General features: G+C 44.9%; 1 protein-coding gene across 1 annotated transcript in view; it reads left to right on the forward strand.

The window, feature by feature from the left end:
* Nucleotides 1-18,150, forward strand: part of CSMD3 (CUB and Sushi multiple domains 3) — a 1,529,921-nt gene that overhangs the window by 1,496,889 nt on the left and 14,882 nt on the right. Inside the window, exons 63-69 of the mRNA XM_063924487.1 lie at nucleotides 2,669-2,742; nucleotides 2,902-3,013; nucleotides 6,657-6,836; nucleotides 8,016-8,081; nucleotides 11,085-11,243; nucleotides 14,116-14,228; nucleotides 15,352-15,439. Coding sequence (XP_063780557.1) covers nucleotides 2,669-2,742; nucleotides 2,902-3,013; nucleotides 6,657-6,836; nucleotides 8,016-8,081; nucleotides 11,085-11,243; nucleotides 14,116-14,228; nucleotides 15,352-15,439 — 792 coding nt within the window. The remainder of the gene's footprint in view (nucleotides 1-2,668; nucleotides 2,743-2,901; nucleotides 3,014-6,656; nucleotides 6,837-8,015; nucleotides 8,082-11,084; nucleotides 11,244-14,115; nucleotides 14,229-15,351; nucleotides 15,440-18,150) is intronic.

Below are 18,150 nucleotides of genomic sequence, written 5' to 3' on the forward strand. Positions count from 1 at the left end.
TAGCTATTCTTTGCAGCGCTGCGATCAGATAGTCGCCGCCTATAGGGGAGTGTATTTTAGCTTTGCAAGTGTGCGAACGCATGTACAGCTGCCCTGTACAAAATCAGCTTGCACAGTTTCTGAGTAGCTCTGACCTTACTCAGCCGCTGTGATCACTTCAGCCTATTCAAGCCCGGAATTGACGTCAGACACTCGCCCTGCAAACACCTCGACAGGCCTGCGTTTTTCCAAACACTCCCAGAAAACGGTCAGTTGCCACCCACAAACGCCCTCTTCCTGTCAGTCACCTTGCGTACGGCTGTGCGAATAGATTCTTCGCAAGAACCAGCGCACAGCAACAATACGCTTTGTAGAAGTATGACGCACCTGCGCATTGCAGTGCATGCGCTGTAGTTACCTGATCGCTGCGCAGCGAAAAACGCTAGCGAACGAACAGATCTGAATTGGGCCCATAGTGCAGACATACTAGACGATGTGAACGGTATCGCGTATGATCAGGCTGATATCTGCCGGATCGTACGCAATAGCGCCTAGTGTGTACGCACCCTTAGTACATCCGCCCCAGTATCCTCCTAATTGAAACTACTGAAGAACCCACATCAACAGGAGAAGCAGGAATTGGTTTCTGTAACTGTCTGTTCCTTGTTTTGTGACTTATAAGGACCTACTGTATAGGGGGGGACTATATAGAGTGTTATAGAGAAAACGTTTGTGCTGAAGCCCTATGGAGGTCATTCCGAGTTGACCGCTAGCTGAAAATGTTCGCTGCGCAGCGATGAGGCAAAAAAAGGGCACTTCTGCGCATGTGTATGTGGCGCAATACGCACGCGCGACGTACTTTCACAACAGCCGATGTAGTTTAACACAAGGTCTAGCGAAGCTTTTCAGTCGCACTGCTGGCCGCAGAGTGATTCACAGGAAGAGGACATTTCTGGGTGTCAACTGACCGTTTTCAGGGAGTGTTTGGAAAAATGCAGGCATGCCAGAAAAAACGCAGGCGTGGCTGAGCGAACGCAGGGCATGTTCGTGACATCAAAACAGGAACTGAACAGTCTGAAGTGATCGCAAGCGCTGAGTTGGTCTGAAGCTACTCTGAAACTGCACAAAATTATTTTGTAGCCGCTCTGCGATCCTTTCGTTCGCACTTCTGCTAAGCTAACATACACTCCCAGTGGGAGGCGGCATAGCGTTTGCACGGCTGCTAAAAACAGCTAGCGAGCGATCAACTCGGAATGACCCCCCATGTGTGGGTAAAAAAAAGAACTGTAGATGTAAGCCTAATAGTATATTCTGCCAATGATCGTAATTAGTGAATACTTCAAAGTTTACATACTGTACAGTAGGCCTTTATTGTCCATTTAAAAATATGGAAACATGACCTTTGTAACTTGCTTGGACGTATTTAATTACACAGAGGAAAGAGCAATCATGTAATGAAAGAAACCCAACACAATCAATCCTGTATCAGCCTTCACAGTGTGATATGAAGACTAATTCAAAATGAAATCTGATTGGTTTCTATGGGTTACTGCACAACAATTGCTTTTTTTTTTTTTTATAAATACATACTGCTGTATGTATTATGCCTTGTTAAGATAGGATTCTTAAATATGCCTACTCAGAAACAATGACATTCAAGTGTTTGAACTTCTTAGTGCTCCATTTGTATGCTTTGTTCTGCAAATCACCCTAAAAAATGTCTTCAAGAACAGAGATACAGTAATATCAATAAAACAGACAAAATTACCAGTTTGCTGTGAGGTGTATTTATTGAGCCTCAGTTAAAGATCAGATTTGGCTCAAGGAACAGGCTACTGAGGCCATTAGATGTGTCTTTTAAGTCCCTTTCAGACATATATTGCTCGGCTTCAACCCGGCTCGGACCCAAGTCACAGAGCATGGGTTGATGCCAGGTTACCCCTTTCACACATGGGTGATGACCTGGGTTATTCCCAGGTTGCCACCCTTCACACTGGAACCTCGTCTTCCAGTGATCTGGGTCTTGCAGCATTCAGTGGACACTTGGAGAAGATCTCCAAGTGCTACTTTCTCCGGCCAATTCTTTTAGGTGTTAACTGGGTCATCAAGTTGTTCGCACCTTACAGACCTACTGTAAGCCAAGTCATCTACCCGGGTTGCAAGCCCAGGGGAAGACCCTGCTAGCGAGCAGGGTTGCCGATCTGGGACTCGGGAAGATCTTATAAGATATAAGCCGGACCGATCTGTCTGACAGGGGTATTAGTATTTGCTTGGTTTAAAGAGATGTTCTTCCAGTGGGCCAGATTCGTGATTGTAAGTAAAGCAAATAAAGCACAGAACTTTGTGTCTGGAACAAACCATGTTACCATTTAAAGGGAGCAAATACGTTTAGATTTTTTTTCTGTGCAGGGTAAATACTGGCTGCGTTTGCATGTAGCCCATGAATGTTAGACAGCTTTATTTGTACACTGCAATTTAGATTTCAGCTTGAACACACCCCACCCAAATCTAATCTATCTGCACATGTTACATCTGCCATATCTGTAGTGCTTGCTTGCTTTTTTGCTTTACTTACAAACATAAATCAGGCCCAGTGTCCTTGTACTGTGTGTTATTTACTGCAATCAGTAAAACTTAGAATTTTCGTTCTTTTTATATTGTTTCATTCAAATTGTTTTCTATTTTTTAGAGCCCACTTTGACATCTTGTGAAAATCCAGGAACCCCTCGCCATGGTTTCCAAAATAATACCTATGGATACCAGGTACTTACTTGTCTCATTGATAATTATATAAAAGTGACGTACTGTATGTGAGATAACACTTTTAATTGTAGCTACAAAGTTTAACTACTGTATCTTGTTGTACACAGTAACATGATGGTAATTTTAATTAATTGTTATTACGTTCTTTCTGTCCATTAGATGGGAAGGGTGGTTCAGTTCTCTTGTAAAAAAGGTTACCTCCTGCATGGATCCACCAGTCGCACCTGTCTTCCTGACCTCACCTGGAGTGGAATCCCAACTGAGTGCATTCGTAAGTTTTTGTCACATGACAGTGATTTAGGCCTTCTGTCGTATGCAGGGCCGGCTCCAGGCCTACTAGCACCCTGAGCGAGAAAATTTAAAAGTGCCCCCCCCCCCTCCCCCATGCGCGCGCCGAAGGCGCGCGCTCCTGAAAAAGTGGGTGTGGCCTCCTGAAAAAGTGGGCGTGGTCTCGCCCCCCAGCAGTGCCAGCTACACATGACATGCCCTCCGGCAGTGCCAGCTACACGTGACATGACTCCCAGCAGTGCCAGCTACACATGATAGTGTTCACTTTTTAGGGCAGGTTGCTGATCACAGGGAGGGCACATTTTTAAGTTAGGTGGGCAAAATGATGTACATATTGTAATGCTTGTTGTACCCATTTCCACACGCTAAAGCATGGACAGTGCGCGCCGAAGGCGCGCAGCAAAAATTTAGGGGAGTTACTTCGTGGGGAAGGTGCGTAGCCACATTATAGTGGCAATTCACATTACACCACACAGTAGTGCAGCTAATACACATTGCACCAGGTAGAACCTCCTATAAGAGCACGTTAGACACATTGCGCCAGGTAGAGCACTGAGACACACTGCCCAGCCACAGACGCCTAGCGGGAACACTACATGATATGCCCCCCAGCAGTGCCAGCTACACATGACATGCCCCCCAGCAGTGGCAGCTACACGTGACATGCCCCCCATCAGTGCCAGCTACATAAATGGCCACACAGTTCCAGATGGATAAATGCCCCCACAGCGCAGATATGCCCCCACAGTGCCAGATACATTAATGCCCTCACAGTGCAAGATATGCCCCCACAGTGCAAGAAATGCCCCCACAGTGCAAGAAATGCCCCCACAGTGCCAGATACATAAATGCCCCCACGGTGCCAGATACATAATTGCCCCCACGGTGCCAGATACATAAATGCCCCCACGGTGCCAGATACATAAATGCCCCCACGGTGCCAGATACATAAATGCCCCCACGGTGCCAGATACATAAATGCCCCCACGGTGCCAGATACATAAATGCCCCCACAGTGCCTGATACATAAATGCCCCCACAGAGCCAGATATGCCCCCACAGAGCCAGATAAATGCCCCCACAGTGCCAGATAAATGCCCCCACAGTGCCAGATAAATACCCCCACAGTGCCAGATATGCCCCCACAGTGCCAGATATGCCCCCACAGTGCCAGAAATGCCCCCACAGTGCCAGATATGCCCCCCACAGTGCCAGATATGCCACCCACAGTACCAGATATGCCCCCACAGTGCCAGAAATGCCCCCCACAGTGCCAGATATGCCACCCACAGTGCCAGATATGCCACCCACAGTGCCAGATATGCCCCCACAGAACCAGATATGCCCCCACAGTGCCAGATATGCCCCCACAGTGCCAGATATGCCCCCACAGTGCCAGAAATGCCCCCCACAGTGCCAGATATGCCACCCACAGAGCCAGATATGCCCCCACAGTGCCAGATATGCCCGCACAGTGCCAGAAATGCCCCCCACAGTGCCAGATATGCCACCCACAGTGCCAGATATGCCCCCACAGAACCAGATATGCCCCCACAGAGCCAGATATGCAATGCCCCCCACAGTGCCAGAAATGCCCCCCCCATAGCCAGAAATGCCCCCACAGTGCGGATCCCCCCAATACCTGCGGCGCTGCTGGGGAGGAGTACTGCTGCTGTCCGCCTGTCCGAGTGTGCTGGCGAGCGGGCGGGAGTGCTGGCGGGCGGGCGGCCGGCGAGTCAGAGTGAGCCTGGGTCCGGGTGGCCACTTGTGTGCACTATGGCGCCGGCGTCTGACGTCAGACACCGGCGCCGCGCAGCGCGCATAGCGCACAGTGCACACGGGCCAATGCTGCACACACAGGGCCGGCTCCAGCATCGAATATGGCGGCGCCAGCGCGCGGCGCCCATTAAGGGTGGCGCCCTGTTCGGCCGCTCTATTCGAACATGCCTAGAGCCGGCCCTGGTCGTATGCATATGTGGCACTAAGAATATTTCAAATCAGTCAATTAAAAAAAAAAATATATATATATATATATATATATATACACAATATCTTAATAATAGGAAAGCAATATTAAAGGGCATATTGACCATACCTCCCAACTGTCCCGAACACAGCGGGACAGTCCGCTAATTGGACGCTGTCCCACCCACGGGCTGCAGTGTCCCGCAGACGGAGACGGGACACACACAGTTGGCAGAGCCGGTTTTCACCGCTGCTGTGCTCTGCAAAGCAGCCAGTGATCACTGAATATATGGCGTGCGCATGTGTACGGCATCTATCAGTGCAGGGAGGGTTAGCCGGGGGCTGCTCAAGAAGCACTGGGCACGCCCCCATAATGATGAAAACAGATCTTGCTTTGCTAGGCCCCGCCCCTCCACCTGATACTCCACCCACCCCTCCTGAGGCCCCACCCCCTTTTCAAGCGGGGATGCCCCTCCGGTGCGGCATGTCCCGAATCACCAGAGTAAAAAGTTGGGAGGTATGTATTAACTATTAACTAATTATTAGGTTTTAGACCAGATAATTATAATTTCTTATTGCTGCTCTTTTTGCCTAAAATAGGCTTCTAACATCGCTCGGATATACTGCACTGTATCATTTATCACCCGCAGGGGCAGGGGCTCCCTGTCACTGCAATGTGTAAGAAGTGAAATTATCTCAGAAGTGATTAGTTTGCTCCTATTTCAGGAGCTATGGCTGTTCTGTGCATGTCCTGTCTTCTGACCATGTATGCAATGGCACCAAGGGGGCTCCCAGGTGTGATGGAGTGGCCCATGGGGGCTCAGCCCCCCTCCCCCCCCCCTTACCTGGCAGCAGCAGCTGCAGTTCTTTTCCTCAGTCCAGAACACGCTGCTGTGTGCCGGGGTGCAGTGTGGCCAGAGAGGCGCATATTCTTCTATTTTTTTCTGTATTGTTTTCTAATAGTGCATGACCACACCTCCTGTGATAAAGCCACGCCCCCTGACAAGTCCATGGGTCCAGCCAGGCTCTCTACTGCCCTGTACGCATTGTGTGGTGGCCGTTGCTGGCGAGAGTGCTGGAGAAACCATCTCCTGGCAATTCCTGCCTTATACAAGCCATAGACTTCAGCCAATAGCCTATGGGGAAAATGGAGGGCCAGTGCAATTTTAGTGTTCCAGAGCCATTTTTGCATTGCATTCCCTGTGAAAAGCTGGGCCACTTGCTTGAGTCTGCCCCCAATGCTGAAAGTTGCCAGCCCCTGTTGGTGACAGTTGGAGTGGCTTCCCTATTGGAATTTTTGACTGCACTGCAACCCCACCTCCGGAGCCGCCACTGGTCCATTCTGTCATACATTCAGGGGAATCCTAAATATTTGCCGTTACCTCCCCCCCAAACCTGGTGTCTTCGGAGAATATGCCACGAATATTATTTGATAAATTCCTATGACTTTTTTTTTTTTGGTTCGTTTGTTTTTCCTCTTTTTATGATGTGACAAACCAGGTCCCTACACAATTTGTATAATCTTTCAGCTGTATCCCATGTTGTGTGTGCAGACGTAACACAATTATCTCACACGACTGTCCAACACGGTGGCTGTTTCATGTATAAATGATAGTAATGAATTGTTTTGCTCCGACAGTTATCAGTTGTTTGTCTTACAGCCCACAGCTGCAAGCAGCCAGAATCTCCATTACATTCAAATGTAGTTGGAATAGATCTTCCGTCACTTGGTTATACATTAATTTACACTTGCCAGCCAGGATATCTTCTCTCGGGAGGGACTGAACACCGAATTTGCCAGCCAGATAACACATGGAGCGGAAAAGTTCCAGTTTGTACAGGTAAGGTAATATAACTTGCCTTGAAAATATATGCATTATTATCTTTACTTGGCAGAAACATTTGATAGAAGATTTCTCAGCTTTCAGGCTAATAAATATATTTACACCACTATTCACTAAAAGGCGCCTCGTGCAAAGAATAAGAATTCATTATCTTTACTTTGATGCAGATTTATTTGCGTGCTGTTGCGAAAGCTTTATCATGTTGTTCTGTAGTTGCATCTGTTACCTCATGCAAATGCAGAAATCATAATGCATTATTCATAAACAGCCCTTCCACTGGTGTACATACGTGTGTCTCAGTGTGCAAAGTCTGGGATGCGCACTTTGGGGGTCGTTCCGAGTTGATCGTAGCTGTGCTACAGCTACGATCATTCACACTGACATGCGGGGGGACGCCCAGCACAGGGCTAGTCTGCCCGCATGTCAGTGCCGCCCCCCCCGCCCCCCCCCCCCCCCCCCACACACACACACACACACACACACACACACAGAAGTGCAAAGGCATTGCACAGCGGCGATGCCTTTGCACTTCAAGAGTAGCTCCCGGCCAGCGCAGGTTTAGCGTGCTGGCCGGGAGCTACTCATCGCTCCCCGGCCCGCAGCGGCTGCGTGTGACATCACGCAGCCGCTTCAGCCCGCCACCCGTTCGGTCCGGCCAAGCCTGCGTTGGCCGGACCACTCCCACGAAACAGCAGCCAAACGCCGCCATTCCGCCCCCTCCCGCCCAGCAATCGCCTCTGCCTGTCAATAAGGCAGAGGCGATCGCAGCCCTGCTACGGCCTTCGGCTGTCTGGCATGCGCCGGCGCATGCACAGTAGGGACCCGTTCGCTCGGCTGCGACAAAAAGCAACGAGCGAACGGGTCAGAATGTCCCCCTTTGAGTGTCTGTTGCACCGCCAAAACTTGCACCAGTAATATGGTACTGTAGGTGCAGATGTTCCATCTGCATATGGCCTCCAGAGTGAGTGATTCATCTGTGTATGCAACGTCTTCAGAAATGCGATCCTAACAATTCCTTAACAGCTATAAGACGGAGGACCTTTGTGCGCCTGAAGAGCCAGTTATCGCCCAGGATTGCTCAGGGTATTTCCAATACATTTCTGATGCCTGCATCTCAATCGCGTTGTAGTCATTTGTTGATCTAACATTTGTTGCTTGTTTTTTGGTTTTTATTAGCGGGATCTAAGTCGTTTGAAAATAAAACAAAACCTGTTATGGGAACTCCAAGCCCAAAGCTAAGTGGTAAGTACAGACCTCTATCTGTAATATTAATATGTATTCAAATAATTACCAATCCTTGGAGAGAGACACCGTGGAGAGAGATAAAGGGGCTGATTCAGAGATAGACGCAGATTGCTGCATACGTAGCCATATCTGCGTCCATCTCCTCGCATGCTGTGTGCCGCCCAGCGCAGGGCAAGGCCGCCCAACACGTGTGATGCCGCCTCCCAGTTATTGCAGATGCATCGGAACTAAGGTTGACACCTGGCTGCGCTGTCAGACGGTCGGCCGTCATTTTTTAATCAGAGTGACTGCCTGTGACGTCACGCAGCTGCACCGAAAACGTTCTTGTCCTGCACCCGTTCGGAACGCCCCACCCCAACGCCGCATCGCCACACCACAAACTGCTGCCGCTGTCAAACACACTGCAGCCCCATCCTTCCGGCACACTGCGGCAGATATTGCGGCTGCGTCCGTCTCAGTATCAGCCCCAAAGTACCAACTGATCAGTGTCTAACTGCAATGTTACAGGATTTCTTTTTTTTTTTAAATAACGGGAGCTGATTGGCTGGTACCTAAGCAGTGGAGAGAGATAAAGTGGATGGAGGTAAAGTACCAGCCAATCAGATCCTAGCTGTTATTTTTAGAACACAGCCTGTAACATGGCAGTTAGGAGCTGATTGGCTCTTACATTATCTCCACCTACTTTATCTCTCTCCAAGGCTTAGTACATAGACCCCTATATCTCTCTTCACTTTATCACTTTCTAAGCTTTGATATATCTCCCGCAAAGGGGCGTCTTAAGTGAGGAGGGGGCCCGTGTGCAGATTCCGGGTGGGCCCCCTCCTCTCCACGGCACTCTAGGCTCCGACACTGCGCCAGAGCCCACTGCGCATATGCAGGTCTCCGGAAACATGGCGCCCTCATGTTCCGGAGACCAAATGTAAAGTGTGCATGCAAGGCGGCCATTTTGGAGAGGATTTTGTGCTCGATGGAGGCGGCTACAGCATCCGACGCTGGACTCCGGAGAGGTGAGTACTAAAATATGGGTGCAATGTGTGCAGTGTGGGGCCCCCATGGACCAAGGGGCCCATGTACACCGCACACATTGCACCCATTATAGAAACGCCAATGCTCCCGCATTGTGTTTTAAAATGTAGTTTGTGAACAAAAAAAAATTCTATAACAAAAAAAATCATAATCTTTCTTACACTTACATTAGTATACTGTAGTACACATAATATCACAAACTGATATTTATAAAACCTCTATTTTTCTAATGGGATCGAAAATGGACTTTATAGGACTTTCTTTTTTAAGGTAGTCTCACCAAGTCATCGCCATGCAATTCGCTAACAATTCACTAAATCATGTGCAAAGCTGGGAATCTAACACAGCGTGAAATGCGAAAACGATTTTCCCACTAGAGATCAGGTTAATTAGTCACAAAATGGGCTAATTGATTTGCTCATCGCTGGTCTTCGCTGTGTTTACTGGTTTAAATGTATAAATAATGAAACCCTTTCAGTGCAAAGAATTATAGCATATCATTATGTAGGTTTCTATAAAACAAATATGCATCGCTTTGTAAAACACATACAGAATGCCTTCGGCTTGCGTTTTTTGTGCCTGTAGACTTTAATGTGTCAACAACACTGACGTTTATGACAATGACCATGAGTACAAAGAATATTTGCTAAAGTCTGAAAGCAACAGTTACATTTGCCAAATGTACCACATTTCGGGGTTTATTTACTAAGGTTCAGGTTCCAAAACCCGATGCTTCCAATCGTGTTTGTGATGACATTTAAGATGGTGATGATTTTATTAGACGTGTTTTGCTGGGGGAAAAAAATGTCATGTTTAATTTCAGGCCTAAACATGATCAGAAGTGTCAGGATTTAGAAACCAATGCATAGTAAATAAACCACTTATACCCCTTTCATATCACAAACTCAGGTCACACCCGGGAATTGTACACAGGTCCTTCCTGTGGGCGACCCACCATGAGACCATTTTAAGACTGGCAACCTAAACCGGCAATATGCCAGGTTGGGTTACCATTGGGGGCGGAGGCGATGTCATCTTCATCAGGGGTGGTTGTGAAGGCGGCACTTGGAGATGAGATCATCAACAAACCACCTCCTCCATAGTGGGAATGGGTCCCAGATCGCATGAACTCGGCTAACCCATTCACACTGCACCTGACACAGAATTAAACCATATAATACCCTCCTTTATTACAAGAGGGTATAAATATCCAGGTTGCTCGACCCGGATATTTCAACCTGGCCCTTTCACATCACACCTCCACCTGGGTCGACCTGGCAATATTCTGGTTATTTGGTGATGTGAAAGGGTATTAGAATTTCCATCTATTTGTAGCTACAATCAGGGACACAAAGAGATGGGAGGAGATGTCTGTCATGGTCCCTACAGAGCCATACTTCTGCCACAGTGGATACTTATTCTCACAATGGGGACTGACCGGTTTGGTCACACCCCCGAAAGTACAAAGGGGCAGATGTATTAAGCCTGGAGAAGTGTTAAAGCAGTGATGAGTGTAAGGTGATAACGCACCAGCCAATCAGCTCCAATATGTAAATCGACAGTTAGAAGCTGATTGGCTGGTGCGTTGTCACCTTGCACTTTTCACTACTTTATCACTTCTCCAGGCTTACTACATCTGCTCCAAAGTCCCAGAAGATTTCATGGCGGTCCTGATTATAAGACTCATTTCAATGCCATTCGTCAGTGTGTTTTGTTAAGATCAGCCAAGTAGATTTAAGCTAGATTTACTAAAACTGCTTAAAAAGTAAAAGTAGAGGCATTGCTCATAGCAACCAATGAAATTCAAGAGTGCACCATATAACTGATAGCTAGAATCTGATTGGATGTAATGAACACAGCTCCACTTTTTCTTTTTAGAAGTTTAATAAATCTACCCTTTGCAATCTGATTGAACTTTTCCTTTGCTGTCACCTTTAATGCAATGCCTGCTTTCTAATATTTCACATTTTCCAGTTCCAGATGATGTATTTTCTCGAAATTATATGTGGAAAGGATTTTACAACTTAAAAGGAAAGAATCAACCAATGAATTTGACAGTTAACAGCTACAATGTATCCACAGGAAAGGTGAATGCGACACTTATCAATAGCAACACCGAGTTTCTTCTTTCAGGTAATTACTGCTATTCTAGTAATGCACAACACAGACGCATTTCGCCAATGTTATAGTGTTTTCCTGTTCTCTTTTACAACTTTTGAACTGTCTGAAATGTTTCCTAATTATAGAGCACATGCCACCAAAACTTCAATTGTGGCTCCTTTGGCTTTTGTTGCAGTTTTGTTCTAGTAGCACTTTTTAGCTATCAAAGTTTCACAACTTAAAAAGAATCAATGAAACAGCACTAGGGATATTTTTTTTTTTTTCTACAAATCTGATTTCAAGTCGTTTGACTCACTGAAATAGTTTTATTATTGGATATTAAGGGAAGAACAGATATATGTTCAGTGACATTTGCAGAATACTTTTCCGGTTATAACTATCAGACTTGAATTTGGAAGCAGAGCCATTCTGTCAGAAAATAATATGTCTCCTCAACCTAATTAAATTGCTCCCATACTGTATTGTCTCCTTTTGTTTGTCTTTCTATCTTTTTTTTTGCCTTTTCTCACATAATATTGGTGTGCCAATAAAGTTTTTATTAAGTGTGGATGATTTTTGAATATTCAAACCTAAAACTTCAGATTACATATATGTGATAGTATTGAAGGCAAAAATGAATGTGGAGACCCAAACAAATGTTATAATATAACTTGATTTCATGTTGTTACTTGTATTTTGTTTTTGTTTTTCTTTTTGTTTGTTTTTTTCAAAATTACTGTAAAGTACTGACATTAGTATATAAATATATCATAGCCTGAAGTGTTAATGTATGAATTTATTAAACTTATATTTATAAATAAACTTTCCTATCCAATTACATCTCCTCTGTACAGTCCACACATATCATCACATATTTTCTCTCTCTTCACTTTCCCATCCTCGTCCAGACCCCAGACCTACATTGCTGTGTGACCATATTATACAGCCCACCAAGAAACTTTGCAATCTGGTGGATCATTATGCAATAGATAGCACCTATCCTTGTGTATCAATGCCTACTTCCCTATAGAGTGTAAGCTTGCAAGCAGGGCCTTCCTACCTCTATGTCTGTCTGTTTTGACCCAGTTTTGTTTCATCACTGTTGTTTCCATTTGTAAAGCACAAAGCCAGTTCCAGCGCTATATAAGAATCTTAATAAATAAATAATAAATAAATATTTAAAAACTAGCAAATAACCATATGACCTACTGTTGCTGAGCACTCACTGTACTGTAAAGTAGGTTTCCAGTAGTGGCACATGTGAGTTTTTCCCCTAGTCAGAGTATGTGGCCAGTAGAGGCACATGTGAGTTTCATCCCTATCGATAACCACACCAACTCAATTGTTTAACTAAGGCAGTGTCACACAGTTACAGTAGAAGTATGGTCATCACGAAGAGCAACAGACATATTATCTTACATGAGGGTCTTATCTCCTCTGCCCACTGTCATCGCTCCAACCAACATCTGCAGATGGCAGGAATGACTATGGTGACTGATAGCATGGGATATATTTACTAGAGGTTGATTTTGACCAATTTTGTGTATTTCCACCAATGTTTGTTTCATTTTACAAATAGGAGATTTGCTAAAGGCAAAAGTCAACCCCCCCCCCCCTCAAAAAAAAACAATTCACAATTGAAATGGAATTTTAGAAAAACATCAATGTTTTCTCATAGGTTTCACGGCAAATCAGATATTTACTAAAAGCCATTTTGTAAAATCGACCGAAAATCGAACACAAAATCAACCATAAGCGAAAGGAATATTTCACTTCTAAACATTCCGTTGCCTAAACCTTCATTATGATGCCTATAAAAGTAGAGATGATGGACACTATGCCAATGTTTTCAAAACCAAGTGACTATTGGTAAATTGCGCACACATATGCTGTGCACTACACATGCGCCAAAGACTTATAGCGATGCCTTGATGCAGAGAAATTGACCATCAGGCACCATTTGTGGGTGTTGATGGGACAGTGGTGGCAAAAATGCAGGCATGTTGTGGCCATTTTGGGGGCATATCTCTCACTGCGCCGGCGAATCCCCAATTAAACAGTGGGGCTCCAGTGTCTTTGTTTAAGCTGTTATGCTACATGTTCGTTGATTTATTCGAGCTTCAGGTTATCTATCCCTATGTCAGTTGCCCTACTTATTTCTGCAGTGAGTGGCAGGTGAACAGAGCAATGTAGGAGCCAATTAGTTTAATCTATCAAGCAGTAAAAAGAGTGGATAATTTTACAGAAGGTACATGATAAATGCTACCTCAAATCTCAAATAGGCAACTTTTCCATTGGTCCACCCCTCCACTTTTCCCATGCTTGATACGTCGACCCCCAAGTGTAGAGTGCAGAATCCATCAGTCTCTACAAATGTTCTATAAGCACATTTGCAGTATATACCCCTCATCTTTCTCCAAGAGGTAATATACAGACTGAACCATAGCATATATCCGCTCCTTTCAATGCCAGGAAGCAATGTTGGGGGCCACCTATGACCATGCGTTCTTACTTATTTCTTCTATTAGAGAGTTTTATCAAACCTTCTAAAAAAAGAAAAGAGGAGAATTTTCTTACAGCAGCCAATCGTAATCTAGCTATGAATTCCAAGCTTGTAATAGATAAATGATAACTAGAGCCCGATTGGTTGCCTTGGGCAACATCTCCACTTTTCCTTTTTGGAAGGATTACTAAACCTCCCCCTTTTTGTTACCACTGAAGTGAGCAGGTTTTAGCTTTGACAACATTTGCTCAGCAGAGATTCCGTACACCATTTGCAAATGATGGCACATCCCAAATGTTCAGTCTGGAAGTTCACAAATACAGTAAATCCAAATTCCATAAAGTTGTGCTGGCTTGAAATTCATGCTTAACAAATAAAGGTTTGTTTTTCTTTTCTTTTCAGGGGTTTACAAAAGTCAGGAAGCTCGATTGACTCTGCACATAAATTCAGTAAAAACTTCAGCTCACACCTCCTTAAGCAGAATGAAAGACGAGAAATGGGCAATGGATGGATTTGTAAGCATCACTCTACTTATACAATATTTATTATGCCTCGCTGGATTACAAACCACTTGAGTGCCAAAACATGTGTAAATGTAAAAGGTGTATCATTTGTTGGAAGAGTCGGGGTAGTTTTGTGATATCTTGAGAACTTTTGGTAAGAGAATACACCTGTTGGTTTACAAGGGAGCACTATATACATATTTTACTTCTATTTTCACAATTTCATTCATGACCCTGGTGTATTTCTTACATCATCAAGAACTTTTACTCTGTTCTATAATTTTATTCATATCAGCCCTGCTTTTTCCATATGAACATCCCACGCAGTGGCTTAACTACTGGAGGCAATGGAAGTGTTTGCTAAATGTTGAGGGGTTTAGGGGACCCCAAAAGTGTTGGACAACACCTAAAGAATACAGGGCCCATTACATAGGATGCCAGACCTTTGTATCCCCAACCACTTGACCCCTGTAGTAGGGTACTGTAGGTGCATCTGGGCAAAACTTCAGCCCACCACGCCCACTCACCAACAATACCCAGTTCCCAGCCCCTCAGGTGAAAGTGTGTCTTATAAGTTCCACTGCCACCACCGGCATTGAGTTAAGAAAGATTTTTCAGAAAAATCTGCTATTCTCTGCAGCTATTAAATTACTTTACAGTAATGACCACAGAAAAGCATGTAGGGATGTGTGATTTGGTTCTCCAGAAATCTGAATCCACCTGAATTTTCTGGTTCCGTACTAAGCCAAAACCCTGTCTGGATCTACCGAGGAGATGCTATCCAAACCAAGTCCTGGTTCGAATCTTCCCGCGGTTTGGAATTCGGATTTTAAATCTGAATTTCGGGTTTTGGATTGCAAAAATTTCATGATTTTAGCTTTTTTTATTGATTTTTATCAATGATTATCATTTTTTTTAAAATCTATTTTAAACCGAACCGAAATCCAAATCCTCACCTAAACACTTGAGGGTAGTTTTGCCAAAACCAAAACACGCTGATGAATTACAGTACTGTATAACCAAAAACTAAAAAACAAAACATGGGGATCCGCGCACATCTCTAGGGTTGTATTCTATATATATCACATACATTTGTTTTAAAAAGTGCCAATTAACATTATTTTCTGTTTTATAGGTATCAGCTGAGCCTGATGGAGCTACATATGTGTTTCAAGGGTCCATTCATGGGAAAGATTATGGACAATTTGGACTAAGAAGTATAGGTAAGCAAAAATTGCACATGATACAATATTGAAATTGACCTAAAAATAAAAAATATCCATGCTCCTAACAAAATGCCACCCAAAATGACACTATGTAGACCAAAGTAATTGGACACTGACAGCAAATAGATCAATGAGATTTTATGAATGTCAGTAGTTTGTCGGTCCATCGCGTGCAGTGATTACTGCAGACAACCTTTTTGGCAAACTGTCCACAAGATCCTGGACAACAGCAGGCAGTTTTGCCATTCTGCCTTAAGTACAGTGACCGATTGTGACACTGAAGAAGGTCAAGTGGGTCTTGAATGCACCCACTGCTCCAATTCGTCCCAGAGGTTCTCAGAGGGGATAAGATATGTACTATGATTTGACCAATCCATCTGGGTTACCAAATTTTCTATATACCAGTCCAGCGTTGCCCTGGACACATCACATTGCGCAAACTACGATGATCCCCTTTTGAAACTCAGTTAGCTACTTCCAGCAAGCCATTTTGTTAGCAAATGATCTAATTAGTGTCCCCCTACCCATTGTATACCTTCACAAACAAGTGTATACCGCAGGAGCATACCATTTCATATGTGCTGGGAGGGGAGGGGGGGTGTCCAATCACTTTTGTCTACATACAGATGGAGCAACACTAGTCATGGCTCTGTATGGCTGGGCGCGTGCCCAGGCTGGAGACGCGCCCCATATACTTGAATGGAGAGCGTCTCCGTCTGTGCGTCCAGACAGAGACGCTCAGAATGGGAGCATCTCTGTGCACTCCTGGCGTGACTAGGAGTGCACGTTTGCGATGGAGCCACCTCAGATGAGCACGGTTCCATCTGTAGTGTATTATTATTATTATTATTCAGGCAGAATTAATATACCTAGTTGCCAATTACCTTTTGGTTTTGAAATAATTGACATTTCATGGTACATTCTGAAGCTGCGTGCAATGGGGGTATTTCAGACCTGATCGTAGCAGCAAATTTGTTAGCAGTTGGGCAAAACCATGGCTCTCATTCTGAGTTGATCGCTCGCTAGCTACTCTTTGCAGCCGTGCAAACGCATAGTCGCCGCCCACGGGGGAGTGTATTTTTGCTTTGCAAGTGTGCGATCGCATGTGCAGCCGAGCGGGACGAAAAAGTATTTTGCAGTTTCTTAGTAGCTCTGAACTTTCTCAGCCCTTGCGATCACTTCAGCCTGTCCGGTCCCGGAATTGACATCAGAGACCCGCCCTGCAAACACCTGGACATGCCTGTGTTTTTCCAACCACTCCCAGAAAACGGTCAGTTGAACTTGACACCCATAAACTCCCTCTTTCTGTCAGTCTCCTTGCGAACGGCTGTGCGAATGGAATCGTCGCTAGAAGCATTGCACAGCAACAATGCTGTTTGTACCCGTACGACATGCGTGCGCATTTCTGTGCATAAGCATGCGCAGTAGTAACCTGATCGCTGCGCTCTGCGAAAATCGACAGCGTTCGATCAACTCGGAATGAGGGTCCATGTGCACTGCAGGGGGGGAAGATATAACATTTGCAGAGAGAGTTAGATTTGGGTGGGTTATATTGTTTCTGTGCAGGGTAAATACTGGCTGCTTTATTTTTACACTGCAATTTAGATTGCAGATTGAACACACCCCACCCAAATCTAACTCTCTCTGCACATGTTATATCTGCCTCCCCTGCAGTGCTCATGGGGCCTAATTTAGACCTGATCAATCGCTAGCTATTTTTTGCAGCGCTGCGATCAGATAGTCGCCACCCATGGGGGAGTGTATTTTCGCTTTGCAAGTGTGTGAACGCATGTGCAGCCGAGCGCTACAAAAAAGTTTTGTGCAGTTTCTGAGTAGGTCTGAACTTACTCAGCCGCTGCAATCACTTCAGCCTGTCCGGTCCCGGAATTGACGTCAGACACCCGCTCTGCAAACATTTGGACACACCTGCATTTTTCCCAACACTCCCAGAAAACGGTCAGTTGACACCCACAAATGCCTTCTTCCTGTCAATCTCCTTGCGATCGGCTGTGCAAATGGATTCTTCGTTAAATCCATTGCTCAGCAACGATCCGCTTTGTACCCGTACGACGCGCCTGCGCATTGCAGTTCTGACCTGATTGCAGCGCAGCGGAAAAAAACTAGCGTGCGATCAGGTCTGAATGACCCCCCATGGTTTTGCCCAACTGCTAACAAATTTGTTGCTACGATCAGGTCTGAATTAGGCCCAATATTGAGAAGCCATTTCTGTTGCATCAATTCATATAATAAATGATTCAGAATCGTTCAGTTCTGTTTGCCAATTTGTGTCAGTGTTATTGAAAGCAGAATTGCGACAGTAATGGGAAAAAAGACACCTGTATGTTACTATGGATTTACTATAAACTGAAGTTTCATATTTACAAGTCTATTATTCATTACCACAATGAAACTATTCCATTCCCTTGTGAACTTCTGGGCAGATAAAGCAAGAAAATTGTCATTTCATTAAAAAGAGGAATTATTAAGCTATAAATTACTGCGATGTCATTCTCCAGGGAGACTCACTGCTTACTATCAAAGATCGAATGGACACACACAGTATGCGCAAATGCACACGCGTGTACACTTTTTTTTTTTTTACATTATGTTTCATAAGAAAAAAAGATTATTTTCATAGTGGAATACATTCGGCCTCCCTGAACGTCACGTAGATTCTATTTTTATTGCACTTCTTTAACATTCATTGA

Source organism: Pseudophryne corroboree, chromosome 5, assembly GCF_028390025.1.
Source record: "Pseudophryne corroboree isolate aPseCor3 chromosome 5, aPseCor3.hap2, whole genome shotgun sequence".
Classification (NCBI taxonomy): Eukaryota; Metazoa; Chordata; class Amphibia; order Anura; family Myobatrachidae; genus Pseudophryne; species Pseudophryne corroboree.